At 38.7% G+C, this 15,848-nt stretch overlaps 1 protein-coding gene across 1 annotated transcript in view; it reads left to right on the top strand.

The window, feature by feature from the left end:
- Nucleotides 1-15,848, top strand: part of LOC136873875 (DET1- and DDB1-associated protein 1) — a 100,481-nt gene that overhangs the window by 19,213 nt on the left and 65,420 nt on the right. Inside the window, exon 2 of the mRNA XM_067147178.2 lies at nt 10,596-10,734. Within this exon, the coding sequence (XP_067003279.1) occupies nt 10,596-10,734 (139 nt within the window). The remainder of the gene's footprint in view (nt 1-10,595; nt 10,735-15,848) is intronic.

Genomic DNA, 15,848 nt, shown 5'->3' with positions numbered 1-15,848 from the left:
CCTGGACCGGACAAAATCTATAATCAAATGCTTAGCATTTGAGTGATAGATGTCTCAAGGATATCCTCACCCTATTCAACAGAATATGGAGTGAGGGAGTGTTTCCATCTCAATGGCATGAGGGAATTGTAATACCAATTCCCAAGTCAGGTAAAGATCCAAAACTTCTGGATAGTTATAGGCCAATATGCCTTACAAATGGCCTCTGTAAGCTATTTGAAAGGATGGTTAACCGGCGTCTTGTGTGGGCCATGGAAAGGGAGGGCCTCTTGTCTAACTACCAGTGTGGTTTTCGCTCTCATCGGTCTGCCACTGATCATCTGGTCAGACTGGAGAGCGCCATTCAGGAGGCCTTTCTCCGGAAGGAACACCTAGTCGCCGTGTTTTTTGACCTGGAAAAAGCTTACGATACTACCTGGCGATATGGGATTCTCTCCACTCTACACCAGTGGGGATTTCGGGGGAATTTGCCAACGTTTATTGAGAACTTCATGTCCCTCCGCCTCTTTCGAGTCCGAGTAGGGAATGCATTTTCTCAATATTACGTTCAGGAAAATGGAGTACCTCAGGGATCGGTACTGAGTGTCATGCTGTTCGCAATCACCATCAACGGCATAGTTGCCGCTGCTGGGCCCGCAGTCGTTCCATCGCTGTATGTAGACGACTTAGCTCTACATTACAGCTCCGGAAGGGTGGCGTTTGCAGAGAGACAGCTACAGCAAGCTATTAACAGAGTCGACAGATGGGCCCTGCAACATGGTTTTCGATTTTCAGCAGCGAAAATCTCAGTTGTACACTTCTGTCAACGTCGGCCTGTGCATCCAGAACCAGAGCTCCGCTTGCGAAACAGTGTCTTTACCAGTGGTTGACACCTGCAAATTCCTGGGTCTCCATTTTGATAAGAGACTTACGTGGCAGCCCCATATCCGTCAGTTAAAGGTTGCCTGCATGAAGAGACTTAACATGCTTAAGTTTCTCAGCGGCACTTCGTGGGGGGCTGACCGTGCGGTACTGCTACGATTTTACACGGCGACGGTCCTCTCCTGAATTGACTATGGAAGTGCGGCTTATGGCTCAGCATCAAAATCTACGCTGAGCCTTTTAGACAGTATTCACCATAGTGGAGTAAGGCTGGCAACGGGTGCTTTCCGTACTACCCCTATTCCCAGCCTGCTCGCTGAAGCGGGAGTTCCACCTTTACGGATAAGGAGGCAGCAGTTACTCCTAACGTACGCTGCCAAAATTCGTGAATTGCCGCTACATCCAAGCTATCAATGCATCTATCGCACCCAATACCACCAGCGGTGCCAAGACCGACCGAATGCCACACGGCCGGTTGGGTTTCGGATTGATAGCTTGTGTCATGATTTGAATATTGATATCGGTGGTTGTCTTGAACGAACTCTGAGCGAGGTACCTCCGTGGTTGGTTCCGCGACCGGATATACGTCTAGATCTGCTCCGTGGACCCAAGGTGAACACGGATTCCTCCGTTCATCGGAGGTATTTCCAGGACTTTGTTCACCAATATCCGGCTGCGAGACTTATCTTCACGTATGGTTCTAAAATCGGAGATAATGTTGGTTGCTCTTTTGTCATTGATGATATGAGTACGAAGATCTTGCTCCCTAAAGTATGTAGCGTGTATACTGCAGAGCTTTACGCCATCTTAGAGGCTCTGCAGTTTGCACTGCGTGACGAAAGAAGCCACTTTCTGTTGTGTACCGATTCATTAAGCTCTCTGCAGTCTATTGAAACCTGTTTCTCGCAACACCCACTGGTGCAGCAGATACATGACCTTCTAGCCAGGTTAAGCGATGCTAGCACCAGAATTACTTTCGCGTGGCTTCCAAGCCACGTTGGGATTGCGGGAAATGAACTTGCGGATGAAGCAGCAAAGGAAGCTGCACTTTTACCTCCAAGACCCGTCAATGTACCTGCTAAGGATATTTGTTCTCAGCTACGTTGAACCATCTTGGCGTTCTGGGAATCGGAGTGGCTAGATATCCGAACTCCCAACAAGCTGAGAGCAATTAAGAAGACAACTACCGTGTGGCGGTCCTCTTTCCGACCTTCACGGAGAGAGGCCATAGTATTGTGCAGGCTGAGGATAGGTCATTTACGTTTCACGCACTCTTATCTCCTAAAGAGGGAAGACCCCCCAGTGTGTTCTTGTGGTGCCAAATTCACCGTGGCTCACATCCTCACAGAGTGCGCCGATCTCTCTGGCCTAAGACGGAGCCTCGGCCTGCAGGAAACACTTGAACGCATACGAGCCGATGACACGACTACTGCTGATCTCGTCATCCGCTTTATGTGCGACAGTGGACTTATCAAGGGTATGTAAATTACAAGTGTACTGTTACTCAGGGAACGTACGTTCCCTTTTGATACGTTAGTAATCCTTTCGGCCTAGTTTTATAATTATTTTTTGTTTTATTTTGTACTGCGTTTCCAAAATTCTTTGTTGAATAAATAATTTTGTTTTATATTTTAAATTTCTTTTCCACTTATTTGTTCAGAGAGGATGATTACCTCGTTGTACTTCCTCTTAAAACAAAAATCACCACCACCATCACACTGGACTAGTAGGCACCCAGTTGAACCAAGCAATGCGTATCATTACAGAATGCATCCGACCAAGTAACACGCACTGGCTTCCACCCTAAGCCACATACTACCTTCATCCCTAAGAAGATCACAGTCGCTGCTTAACTTATGGAAGAAAATAGAAAACAGTCCTCACCTCTCTATTCATTCTGACATAGCTTCTCCAGCTAAACGACTGAAATTCAGGCACCCTTCTTGGCGTACTGCAATGAATCTACAGGACACCTCCTTTAATATATTGGACGCCTGAAAAGAACAATGGCAACAGCAATCCTCGTTACCACATCATCACATCATTGAGAACCCCTGCAAGTGCCCAGATGGATTTTCCCTTCCCAGGCGGCAGTGGGAGACGCTAAACCGAATTAGGACCAGCCAAGGTAGATGTGCAGCCACTCTTTTCAAATGGGGATGGAAGACATTACTGCATTGTGACTGAGGAGAAGAGGAGCAGACAGTGGATCACATTGCATTTGAGTGTCCTTTGCGTGTTTATAGTGGCTCTATAGAAGTGAAGCTCTTTTCTGGTTCTCAATTTTTGACATGAAACTTCAGTTATGAACTTGAGATGGTAGTTGTACATATTGTATATAACATTGTATTCATCATACGCTAAATAAATAAGTATGAAAAATACTTAAAGTTTCATTCGACAAATGTCTATTACACTTACGACACTTGAAGTAAATATTCACAAAGTTAATTATGCCGTAAGGCACGTGAAATGTTGCAAAGTTTGCATCAAAGAATTTTCTATTATATTTGAAACACTCGATGGTTTATATCACAAGGCCTGCTATGGACCATAGAAATTCAGACACTCGGAATATTTCTAAGTTCGCTTTCATACTTGTGATTTTTAGTTCAATCGCACTCATATTCCCGTAGAGTCACTCGTGCAGAGTTTAAGTTCTTTGAGCAGAATTTCAGCATATCTCATGACGGGTCCAACTGGCACGGATCACCAGTTGGTATTACTAACTATCTGGCCAAAGTGAGGCCTTTTATACCTGTCGAAGCCACATGTCATCAAGTTTTCAATTTTTCCGCTATGGAAGGTTTTAGAGTGTATGACACAATTTAGCCTTGGCCACGATCCAGCTTGTAGCCTCTGTTGCTGTGGTGGGTAGGCTAACCATTAACCAACCCCTGTCAGACTTAGAAACAGGTGCTGGGGTGAGCCGAAGTGAGGTGTTAATTTCCTTTGTGTCTAACTTGCAATTATAGTGAGAAATACTTGATGTACATGTATTCCCGGTATAATACTGTCCTTTTTTATCTTTTAATGTTCCTCCAAAATAAGAATTATAACCAAGTTAGTTCGGAGGGTCGAACAGGTCGTATGAGGAGTGCTGAAATCTAGAGCCTGGTTATTACTGTTACCGTGTTTTTGTGGATTGCAGAAAGAGGTGAAAGAAGGTGCTGGGTGGAATGGGTCTATCTATGATACCAAAAATTAAAGAATTTATGAAATTTTACATTAGCCAAAAGAAGGTTTACATTTTAGAAACTTAACAACTTTTCACTTGGTGAAATAATAAAGTGACAGGTACAAATAGCAGTCTTGAAACAAGAATTGGAAAAGCCAAGATTAGAGAATTTAACAGGTTTGGGCTTCAAGCCCCTAATTTCCACTTTACAATATCGCCAATTAGTGTGTACATAGACAAGGAGAAATCTCCCAAAACAAGAGTACTTTGCTCCAACAAATTTACAGCCTTCCAGAGGCACCTCTCAATATTACAGTTGAATTTAGAAATCACAGAAAAGAGCTTACATGCTCTCCCACTTCAACTAATTTCTTATAGCCCGCTTAAGGCAACATTACACAAAACCTTACAATCTCTGGCCTCTCTAAGCACAATTTACAATTTAAAATTTTTATACAGGGGTATCAGTTACCCAAACTACTGGGCCTTCGTGGAAAGAAGAACAGGTTAAATTACTGGCCCGGACACTAATGAATGGAGACGTACACTTGCACTCCTAGAAAATTAAAAATCCTAATTGGGCTCTCGGCCCGATGATGTAGAGTCTAATCCCAAGCTACTGAGGTGACTAGAATGGAGATTAATCTAACATTTTATGGAAAAGAAAATGGTTACAAAATCATAGTCACCTCAAATTAAATTGAAGGGGAACTCGAGGGTAACGCACTCTCTATCCCCGATTTGCAGTTTAAAGAATTTATGAAATTTTACATTAGCCAAAAGAAGGTTTACATTTTAGAAAACAGGAGGTTACATAATTAGAAATTTGAAACTTCCCCTAGTGTAAGTCTGCAGAGGTAGCTACAGAAAAACAAGACTGGTGGTCATTACCTTGGCTGATGGACTGTCTGGTGAAGAATGAGGCGCCCGGCTTCCTGGCTAAACACACACACTCAGAAATACGGCGATCCAAAGACAAGGTAGCCAGAAAAGCCGCAGCTTATATACACGAGGGGACGGTTCTAGAGGGTTCTCTTCTAGTCCGGACACACCCTCTCAATTTTATTGGCAGAATCAAAAGTTACACCCAAAAACCAACAAGAAGCCTGTGATAGGCTGAAAAATAATTACAGAAAATTCCTTATTGGCCGGATTCAAAAACTAGCAGAATGAGAAAGAAGTGTTGCAAGCCTTGAAATAACAAAATAAATTAATATTAATTTAGTTGGGAAATATGACTCTGATTAATGTGCAAACTTCATGCAGTAGAAATTTCACGTTTTGTTTAATAGATCAACAAATTAATCTAAAAAGCCACCTAATCGATACTTTATTTCTTTTGCCTTTGGCAAACTTAAAAATACATTAACAAACACAGTACATGTTTCGACCACTTAGTGGTCATCTTCAGCTGTATATAAAAAAATCTTAGATGATAACATTTAAAAGCAAGCACATTGGATCTTAAAACTATATCCCATGGGAATCTAAAAACTATTGTTCTAGATGCTTTAAATGAAATGGAAGAAGGGGGGGAGGGGGGTTTGGGGGTAAGGAGATTTATGTGAATGATACTTAAATTACAGTATCGTTTACAATTGTGTTTAAAAACTTAAATGTTGAAAAACATATTTAAAATATTTAAAAGCGTCCATAGTAAAATTCTTTTTGATAACATTAAGTGGCGTGAATAAAAAGTTGTGTTTGTAATAATCTTCAGGCATTTGTGAGAAAATAATAACTTAATTAAAATTTGCGCCTGTGGTGATGTTAAACACTTCGTTTTTAATAAACATACTTTAAAATATTCTAAAGTGTGTATGGTAAGGCGCACTTATTCAAAAACACTTGTGCTTGAATGAAAGTTTATGTCATATGCACCAGTCTTCAGGTATTTGTTGTTTATATTTAATAACTTCCTTGAGTGATATTCTTGTGGTTCAAAGGCCGTGTTGACTGTTTAACTTCCGAGAATTGCTCTTCGGAATGTGATAAAAGAAATTGTGTTGGTCGTTTAACTTGCTAAAACCCTGTGGTGGCTTCTGTTATATAAAATGGCGATCTGTAACCAGCAGGAGATCGTAATATATTAAAATATGACATATGATAAAAGTGAAAAGCTCCGAATTCTAAATAGATAGCGGGAAGATATTTGTTTTCGAGATTGCGTGGCCTTGACTTACCTTATCTGGCAAATGTTTAATCCGCGTTGCCTTTGAGAACTGCAACGCGGATTAAACATTTGCCAGATAAGGTAAGTCAAGGCCACGCAATCTCGAAAACAAATATCTTCCCGCTATCTATTTAGAATTCGGAGCTTTTCACTTTTATCATATGTCATATTTTAATATATTACGATCTCCTGCTGGTTACAGATCGCCATTTTATATAACAGAAGCCACCACAGGGTTTTAGCAAGTTAAACGACCAACACAATTTCTTTTATCACATTCCGAAGAGCAATTCTCGGAAGTTAAACAGTCAACACGGCCTTTGAACCACAAGAATATCACTCAAGGAAGTTATTAAATATAAACAACAAATACCTGAAGACTGGTGCATATGACATAAACTTTCATTCAAGCACAAGTGTTTTTGAATAAGTGCGCCTTACCATACACACTTTAGAATATTTTAAAGTATGTTTATTAAAAACGAAGTGTTTAACATCACCACAGGCGCAAATTTTAATTAAGTTATTATTTTCTCACAAATGCCTGAAGATTATTACAAACACAACTTTTTATTCACGCCACTTAATGTTATCAAAAAGAATTTTACTATGGACGCTTTTAAATATTTTAAATATGTTTTTCAACATTTAAGTTTTTAAACACAATTGTAAACGATACTGTAATTTAAGTATCATTCACATAAATCTCCTTACCCCCAAACCCCCCTCCCCCCCTTCTTCCATTTCATTTAAAGCATCTAGAACAATAGTTTTTAGATTCCCATGGGATATAGTTTTAAGATCCAATGTGCTTGCTTTTAAATGTTATCATCTAAGATTTTTTTATATACAGCTGAAGATGACCACTAAGTGGTCGAAACATGTACTGTGTTTGTTAATGTATTTTTAAGTTTGCCAAAGGCAAAAGAAATAAAGTATCGATTAGGTGGCTTTTTAGATTAATTTGTTGATTATACTCATCGATACGGCCATGAAGTGGACAGCTTGCAATTGTTTAATAGATAGCGTTCTTTAAGGGGCTTCTTTTGAATGTGCGGAGTTGAGGTGTACCTCCCGGTACAGTTACTAACAGCACTGTTAATTAATTTCGTGTGGCTATTTCTAGCTGAGAGCAGCCGTTGTAAGGCAGACTCTGCAATGAGGGTGGGTGGCATCTGTCATGTGTAGGTAACTGCATGTTATTGTGGTGAAGGACAGTGTTACGTGTGGTGTGTGAGTTGCAGGGATGTTGAGGACAGCACAAACACCCAGCCCCGGAGCCATTGGAATTAACCAATGAAGGTTGAAATCCCTGACCTGGCCAGGAATTGAACCCGGGACCCTCTGAACCGAAGGCCAGTACGCTGACCATTCAGCCAAATAGTTGGACAACAGCACTGTTGTGCACACTACATAGCCTAAAATTTGTTATGTGAAGCAGTTTTTGCTTCGGTGTAATATGATGGGCAATTAAATTGAGCTACAATAGGAAGATTAGATAATCTATTGTTACATTTACATTTTCGTATAAAAAATTATATCACCTCTCTCTTTTTCATGGTGCAATTTCTTCATGTCATAGTTGAGTAGTTAATCATAAGGTTCCATGAAGTGGTAAATACCTATTGGTTTGATATACAGGTGTTTGGAAAAGCATTTCTGGGCCCTGTTTCATAAAACATCTTTTACTAATATTATTAGTAAGAAACTAATAATATTAGTATTATGTTTCATAAAATTATTAGCTAATAATATTAGTTATTAGTTTATGAGTCAAAATTATTAGTAGATGTTCCTAATAATATTAGTAAATTGTTTCATAGACAACATGACTAATAAAAGTTACTCATATTATTAGGATTATTTCCATGAGTGTATTTTGACTCAAAATTCATATTATTAGTGGAACCAAAGTGAGCGGTATTTTAATATATTGGCATAAAATCATGAAGATGACTGAAATGGTTGATCCTGATTCAAATAGTGATAAGGAACGAGTGTAGGAATTCACCGTTCAATAAATGTTATGTCAAAAACAGCCTGTACTGACAAGTAACAAACATATGAATTCTGGTACAATGGGAGATTTAGGCTAGATTACATAACTTTTGAGTATTTGCTTGATAAGATTGGTAGGTAATAGAACATTCCACTGCAAGGAATGAAGCATAACCTTAAAATGGCAGCTTCGCATTGCACTCTACCGGTTGGTAGTGATACACAGTATCATTGTTTCTCTAGTGCAGTTCTGCTCGGACACTTCAAGTATCTTTTAAATCAACAGTAAACCAAGATGATGCTGGTGATGATTATTGTTTTAAGAGGAAGTAGGCTACAACTAGGCAACCATCATCTATAATTACACTAATCAGATAGAAAATGGAAAGGATCTGACATTTTGAAAAATGAAGGTATTGGCCAAAGAAAGAGAAGGGCCACGAAGGGTGTGAAAATGAAAGACTCTCTCGGCCTCGCAACCTAATACGGTCAGGGTCAGAAAAGAACAAGAGTTGAACAAGGGAGGTCGGAAGGGTAGATGAAAATGAGCCTGGCACAAGTAAGTTGAAGCAATGGCAGGACTCATCTCAGTGCCCCATGTTCGCCAACACACGCTCCCAAGTTGAGAGCCCTGGGACCCCTTTTAGTCACCTCTTACGACAGGCAGGGGATACCGTGGCTGTTATTCTACTGCCCCCACCAACAGGAGGTAGTAAATAAAGATTTTGTTAGTCCATCTCAACAGAGATTTTCAAGAGCACATGAAATGAAAAAGGAACAAGGAGAGTTGTAGTGTGCAAAAGGCTGCGAATAGTTGACGTTTAAACTCAATCACTTCCTAAATAAATTTTCTTCTCTCACATTTTCACTTTTATCCATTTTCATATGTATCGAAGTCACAACAATGAAAATATCAAGTGAGCCTTTTGAACATGTGGATTAATAGTCGGTTGTAGTCAAGCATTAGCCTACTGCTAGGAACAAACCCAAACCAAGAACATATGCAAGAAACCGATTCTAACCTCCATTTGTATCAGCTGACTAATGAACTAATATTATTAGTGAAGATATTTTATTAGTCATGTGTAAATCTTTATGAAACAGAATTTGGTTAACTAATAATTATTTTTATGAGTTCTAATATTATTTGGTAATATTATTAGTTAGTTTTATGAAACGGGGCCCTGAACTTATTCTATGCTTGTAATACGGTATACATTTTTTTTTTTTTTTTTTGCTTGTATTCCAAATTTGTTTACATGTTCAAGTTTTGGCCATACAATCCCATTGTATAAATAAATACAGGTTGTAATTTTAGGGAAAGAACATTTGTCATCACAAATCTTAGGTTGCATTCGGGACAAATATTTCACGTGCCATAAGGGAATCAACTTCTACATCTTCAGGAACCTCTGCTAATTAACTTGATTATGAAGGATGAAACAAAGCTCATGGACAAACCTTACTCCAAAGTTGTTTTTCTGTTCCTGCTGATAGTATTTTCACTCCATGTTTGTACGAATATCTGAGAGGATCTTTGTTGCTAGTATAGGACATTGAAATGCACGTTAAACTAAAGCTTATGTGACCATTGCATTACTTTGTCTATTCTGGATCATGTTGGAGTATAGTAGAACAATCTGCATTCAAGTGAATGGGCTTCAATATTTTAAAATCATCAGCATATACTGTAGTAATTTATAGGAGTGTGTAATATTTCACTGCTTTTCTCTATCATTTTGGTGAAATAGAATAACATATTAAAATGGTGAGTTTATTTTTATTTTCTTGAAAAATAGCGAGACATTGAATTTATGCTGTCAAGAATTTATTCATTTTGACAATCCCAGACTCAAATTTATCTGATTTTCAAGCTTTTGCATCTTTCCTGGACATTTTAATCTGAGTATTTAAATTTTCTGTAGGTTTGTGTGCTAAGCTATGGTAGAATTAGTACCCCGAAGCAGCAGTTGCTAGGTTGTTTGCTTAATTTTTTATCAATTGTTTATATTTCAACAACAACTTGCCTTCTGAGCCCAACTTGGCAGTTTCAATCCTGACTCAGTCAGGTTGTATTTGAAGGTGCTCAAATACTTCAGCCTCATGTCTTTAGATTTACTGGTACACAAAAAAACTCCTGCAGGACAAAATTCTGGCACCTCAGTATCTCAGAAACCATAAACATGTAAGCCTAGTTAGTGAGATGTAAAACCAGTAACATTCTTATTATATTTGAACAGATCTTTCGATGCAGTTATTGAAGTTATATGATTTGTTTATTACTGTACAGTGAAATGCGTGGGATGAGTGGATAACTGTTGATTTAAAGGAGTATTTTCAGTGCATACTTCGTCTAATATGGTCATATTGTTTGTTTTCTTTCAGTCTGTAGCAGAGTTTCTTAAAGGTCTTCCTTCCTACAATGAAAACAACTTCGCTCGCTTTCACACCGATAGTGGAAGCCGGACATGCGTTAAACGTCCTTCAGTCTACCTCCCTACCAAAGATTATCCTTCAGAGCAGAGTGAGTATTCATTAAAAGTAAATTGTGGATGGAAATAGGGATAGCTATTATAGTTTCTGGATCTTTATTGGATTATTAACCAACTATGCAGTAAATGCAGAACTTTTAAGACAGTAGATCCTCATTGTAGGAATTGCATCTGATATCCATCGAGCATCTCTTTTCTTGCACAGAAGCAGCTACCAAATGCATTGTTTCTCTATGTTAAGGGTGGCCTATTTTCATGTCCATGAGGGAGATGGACTTCACTACGGTCTGATTGTCTCAAGAACTCGTAAGAACCACTCCCACTTAATTGAATTGAACAGAACAGTTTGAAATTTCCACTCTGCCTCTCGCATCTGGCAGAATCAAATCAAACCAGACTCTGCATGGGAAACAAAGCACGCAGATGTCTTTAACCCCTCAGCGTCGCAGCCGTTTAAAGAGCTTCCTATCCCGCGGCCGGATGAGATTTCAACTACGCGCGACTGAAATACATTGATTCACTTAAAGCGTTACTACTAGTATAAGAGTGGCCCGATATTCACAAAATTTGGAATTCCTTATGGTAGAACTATGTACATGAAGATAATTACTTAATTGTTTCACATTTCCTTAGTAATTTAGTTCCGTGTGATAGAGTTCGAAGCACTCTTCGAGACAGAGACCCAATGCACACTCCTGGCAGCAGTACACCGATGTCTTCTTTTCACCATGTTTTGAACACGCGATACAACGTCTCTGAGGTTTGGATTTCTCACTCTTGGGTGCTAATTTCCTGATAAAACGTATTTCCTGCAACCTTGGAACTGTATTATCTGATGCGCGCCGGCCTTGAATATTTCGTTTCCCGCCCGAGAAGCGTATTTTGTACTACGTAAACAAACCTTCCATCAGCTGAAACTGATAAGATAACTGCTCAATGTTTGTCCCTGTGACTTGTCTAAATATTATTGGAGAATCTAGGAATCATAATTCACTGTTGAAAGCTTCCCTTTGACCTGTATGCGTATCTATAGCCTCCTACACGAAATTTCCAAGTACTGGTTCTTCCTCATCGTCACTCTCATCATTTACCACTGCTACATCATCTATTTCATTATCACTACTGCTAATACTGCCACTACTACTTCCGACTAAACTTTCATTTGAATTATACAATATTTCAAGCACGCTACACTCAGCAGGAGCTAGCCAGTGAGCGCGGTGCGTCACACAAGCTGATGAAGCTGCAGCGGGACCGAAAGCGGCAGGACGAAACTGAATGAGGGGAATAACATTTATGACGAATCAAACCAACTCAATACATATTTCAGATTAAAAGGTCGACACATCGTCTTTCAAACGAGATATATACCATGCACAACTGCTTCTCGTGTCGTATGACAGAAAGCAGCACTAACTGATGCCTATACAGAGTACTCGTAGAGAGTTACGAAAAGACTACAAGCTGAGAAATAAAGACAAATATAATAAATAAACCGCACTCTTAATACAAAATTAGAGCAAAGAACATCACACGAAAAGACAAACTTCTCAGATCAGCATTTCTTTATTTTCTTCTGTGGGAAAGAATGAAGCAAATGGACTATTAGAAAAGCAGGGATTGGTGCTCAGACATAATTGACATATATTTATCCTTGCAAAAGCAGCTTCACTTTAACGATTTTCAATACTTATTTAGAACACTGATAAACCCGAAAATGTATTCTTGGAAACAAAGCAATTTGCATATCCATAACACCAAAACTCTTCGCGCTATAGCCGTAAATGCGAAACCATGTATGGGTCTATACCACGTATAGAGGTCGGCGGCTACGGAAGAAAAGGGGGTCTATACCACGTATAGAGGTCGGCGCTGAGGGGTTAAATAAAATGTGTGACCTGATGTTACCTAACAACCATGCAGGTTCAGATAATAAGTATTGATGGATGGCCGTGACACAGATGCACTGCCTGTGCAGCTCTCAAGGTACTGTTGCTGCATAATATGCGTCATACATTTCGTTACATGACACTGTTTTGTTGCGTAAATTTTCGGATGACCACCACTCAGACAAATTTTTGTCAAAAGAAATCCAAGAAGATTCTGGGCCTTGAAATTAACTTGACAAGACAGCTGAAAGGAGAGTATGCAACCTTTATTTTTTAATACAGTAGAGGTGCCCTATAGTGAGTACGACCTCCAGCGAGAACTCCATTGTTACAAGATATGTTATGTATTGAATAGGATACTTTAAATATTTTCCTTTGTAAAGTGAAACTCCGTTGTAACAACACTGTTTTTTCTGTCCCTTGAAAATTCCTATATTAAATTGTATATTATCCTTCGGTTACAGTGAGATGCATCCCGTTATTACGAGCAGTTAAGTGTGCATTATTTTTTCTGTTATCTATGTTTATGTACTCCAGCGATTATTTTGATTGTGATCGATCCTCTTCAGTATAGTTTTCTCGCTATGTGCACTAACAAGGACCCTCATCGATATTCAAACTCGAAGGCAATGTCGGAGTCGACTAGTAATATTCGTCGATGGGTGTTCTGTAAACACAATTTGAAGTGAAAGAGAACATGTTATCATAATAAACGCATAATTAACATAGGTGACAGGAGTAGTTAACTAGGTAGAAATAAAGGCTGAAGTAAGTGATTGCTTAATTTTAATGCTATGTACTAATTAAGTAAAAATGTGATACACCTCAAAATACTGTGCAGATTCGATGGCTGATTTCGAAGGTTAGTTTATTCAGAAATTTTTGCAGGGAACAAGGAAAGAGAATGTGTGAAGCAAGAAAACATACTATTGAATACACAAATAAAAACTTTTCAACAGGGATATGTAGGCCTAAACACTTCATATGTTTTTTCAACATGTGTGCATTTGTTATTAATATGTGAACCTTGTCAATACAATTATCAAAGGGTACAGATGGGCCCACCTATTCAATACCATTAGCTTGTATAGTGTACTATATAACTGGGACTAGTTTCGACCCCACCTATATTGGGTAATCTTCAACCACGATTCAGTAATAAAGAAAACAGTATGGTATGTCTCAATTTAGAATCCAAATTTAAAACATTGATGAAGTCCGACAACACATCCAAAATTGAAACCAAATAACACATCAAAACTGCTGCGGTTGTTGCCGAACTATGTCATCGCTCCTACAGCAACCCAATGTTCCTGAGTTGATCTGAGAGTTGGCATTCCCCATATGTATAGACAAGCCACTTGTTTTTTAAATTGTTTTGTTCAATAGTAATATGGGTAATGGTTTGTATGTAGCTTGAAGGGGAACATTCATAACTTGAATAAGTATTCCTTTACATCACATGTAGTGATCTATTGTTTAATTTGGTTTGAAGTGAATGTGAATGAAAAAGAAACAACTTAATTCAGGTCTAATAGTGTTACCATATGTTTTCTCTTTCAGGCAGGTTATACATTTTGTTACAGAGTTATCCGTGGAATGCAGAGGTGAAAGAAGGTGCGGCTGGGGATGGGTCTAACTGCAAGTCCGAAAAATGAATTAAAATTTTCATAAAGGTTATATTTTCAGAACTTAACAATTTTCATATAGACTTTCAAAATTCAACAAGTAACAAATCAACAACAAGCCAGAATCAGGTACAACGAAATCAGAAGTTTTAGGAGATCATTACAAGATCTGGGCTTCGAGCCCCAAGTTTATAATTCCTGAGCTCTCAGCTCACAACCACAAGTTACAAAAGGGCAGAAAACCCCTAATTACATGGAGAACTTGCTCCCACTTAGTAATGTCAAGCCTCCTAGAGGCACCTTTCAAAACACCATAAAGAGCTGACCCGCTCTCAATCTTTCAAGCCTATTAAAGGCAATACTATGCTTTACAATCACTTGCCATCGAGGCACAACTTACAAGAATTAAACAGGGTATCTCGTACCCAGCCTACAGGACCTTAAAAGAAAAATAATAGGTTAATTAAATGGCCCAAAATACCAAGATGAATGGAGGCGTTGCTTGCGCTCCTACATAAAACCTTATAAAACCTAAGGGGTACTAGGCCGATGATACAGGGGCTATTCCCAAGCTAGGGAGGTGACTCGAATAAGAAAATTTTAATACATTAAGAGTAGAAAATCGGTTATGAAATCGTAGTCACCTCAAATCAAAAATGAAGGGGAGCTCGAGAGGGTAAAGCACCCTCCATCCCTGCTTTACAGTTAAAGTAATAAGAAAATTTTACATAAGCCGGCACTAAGTTACATTTTTAGATAGGTGGTTACATTGAAAAGGTTTCGGACCTTCCCCGAGGGTTAAACTGCTGAGCTAGCAAGAAATAAAGATGTTAAAAAGGCCATTACCTGTGTTGAAGAGCTGCTGCCCGAAGGAAGAGGCGCTATCCGCCCCCTGCTATACTTCCATACACTAAGCTAGATGTTGTTGAAGTGGCCGAGAGCCAGGAAAATCATCGAGACCTTTCATGAATAATTAAGACACACCCACAGTCGTTTATTGGGTAGCTTACAGTTACACATCAAAATTGGAGAAGAAAGACGCAATTGGCTGAAAATTAATGACATAAATTATTGATTGGCTAACTTCAAAACTGACGGAAAGAAAAGATTTATATTGCCAACCCACAAATGAAAGAACGAAATTTAGTAAAGAACAAACTTATGAATACAAAATTTCTTCAAATAAAGTTCTACCACTTCGCACCAGGGTGCATGGTCATGGTTTTTGTAGAGACATCTATCAGAAAATGTCCACACTTCTTGATAATTAGTAAACAAAAGCAGTTCGAAATTAACACAATGACATCTTCTGAGAAACTGTTGAGATAATTCAGTTTTTTAAAGTTCAGAGATTCTGCTGTAGGGGAGTACTTTAAGGCGGAAAATTCAAAAGTGTGGCATAGAGGTGTACCAACCGGTACACATTTATTTACTCCAAGTTAGTTTCGGCAGACTGATGAGCCTAACAGTTATGAATTAAAAATATGAGAACCGAAAAAATCTCCAAAACATATCTTCTAAAAAAACATGTTTTAAACAGTTGTTCGAAACATTGAGTTTAAAACTAATTTTAATCACTGTACATTGTTTTAAACAATGTAAAATTCGCTGTTTAAAACTGTTACGGAG

This window comes from Anabrus simplex, chromosome 5 (assembly GCF_040414725.1).
Source record: "Anabrus simplex isolate iqAnaSimp1 chromosome 5, ASM4041472v1, whole genome shotgun sequence".
NCBI classification, from domain to species: Eukaryota; Metazoa; Arthropoda; class Insecta; order Orthoptera; family Tettigoniidae; genus Anabrus; species Anabrus simplex.
This window is presented reverse-complemented; position numbering and strand designations above follow the sequence as displayed.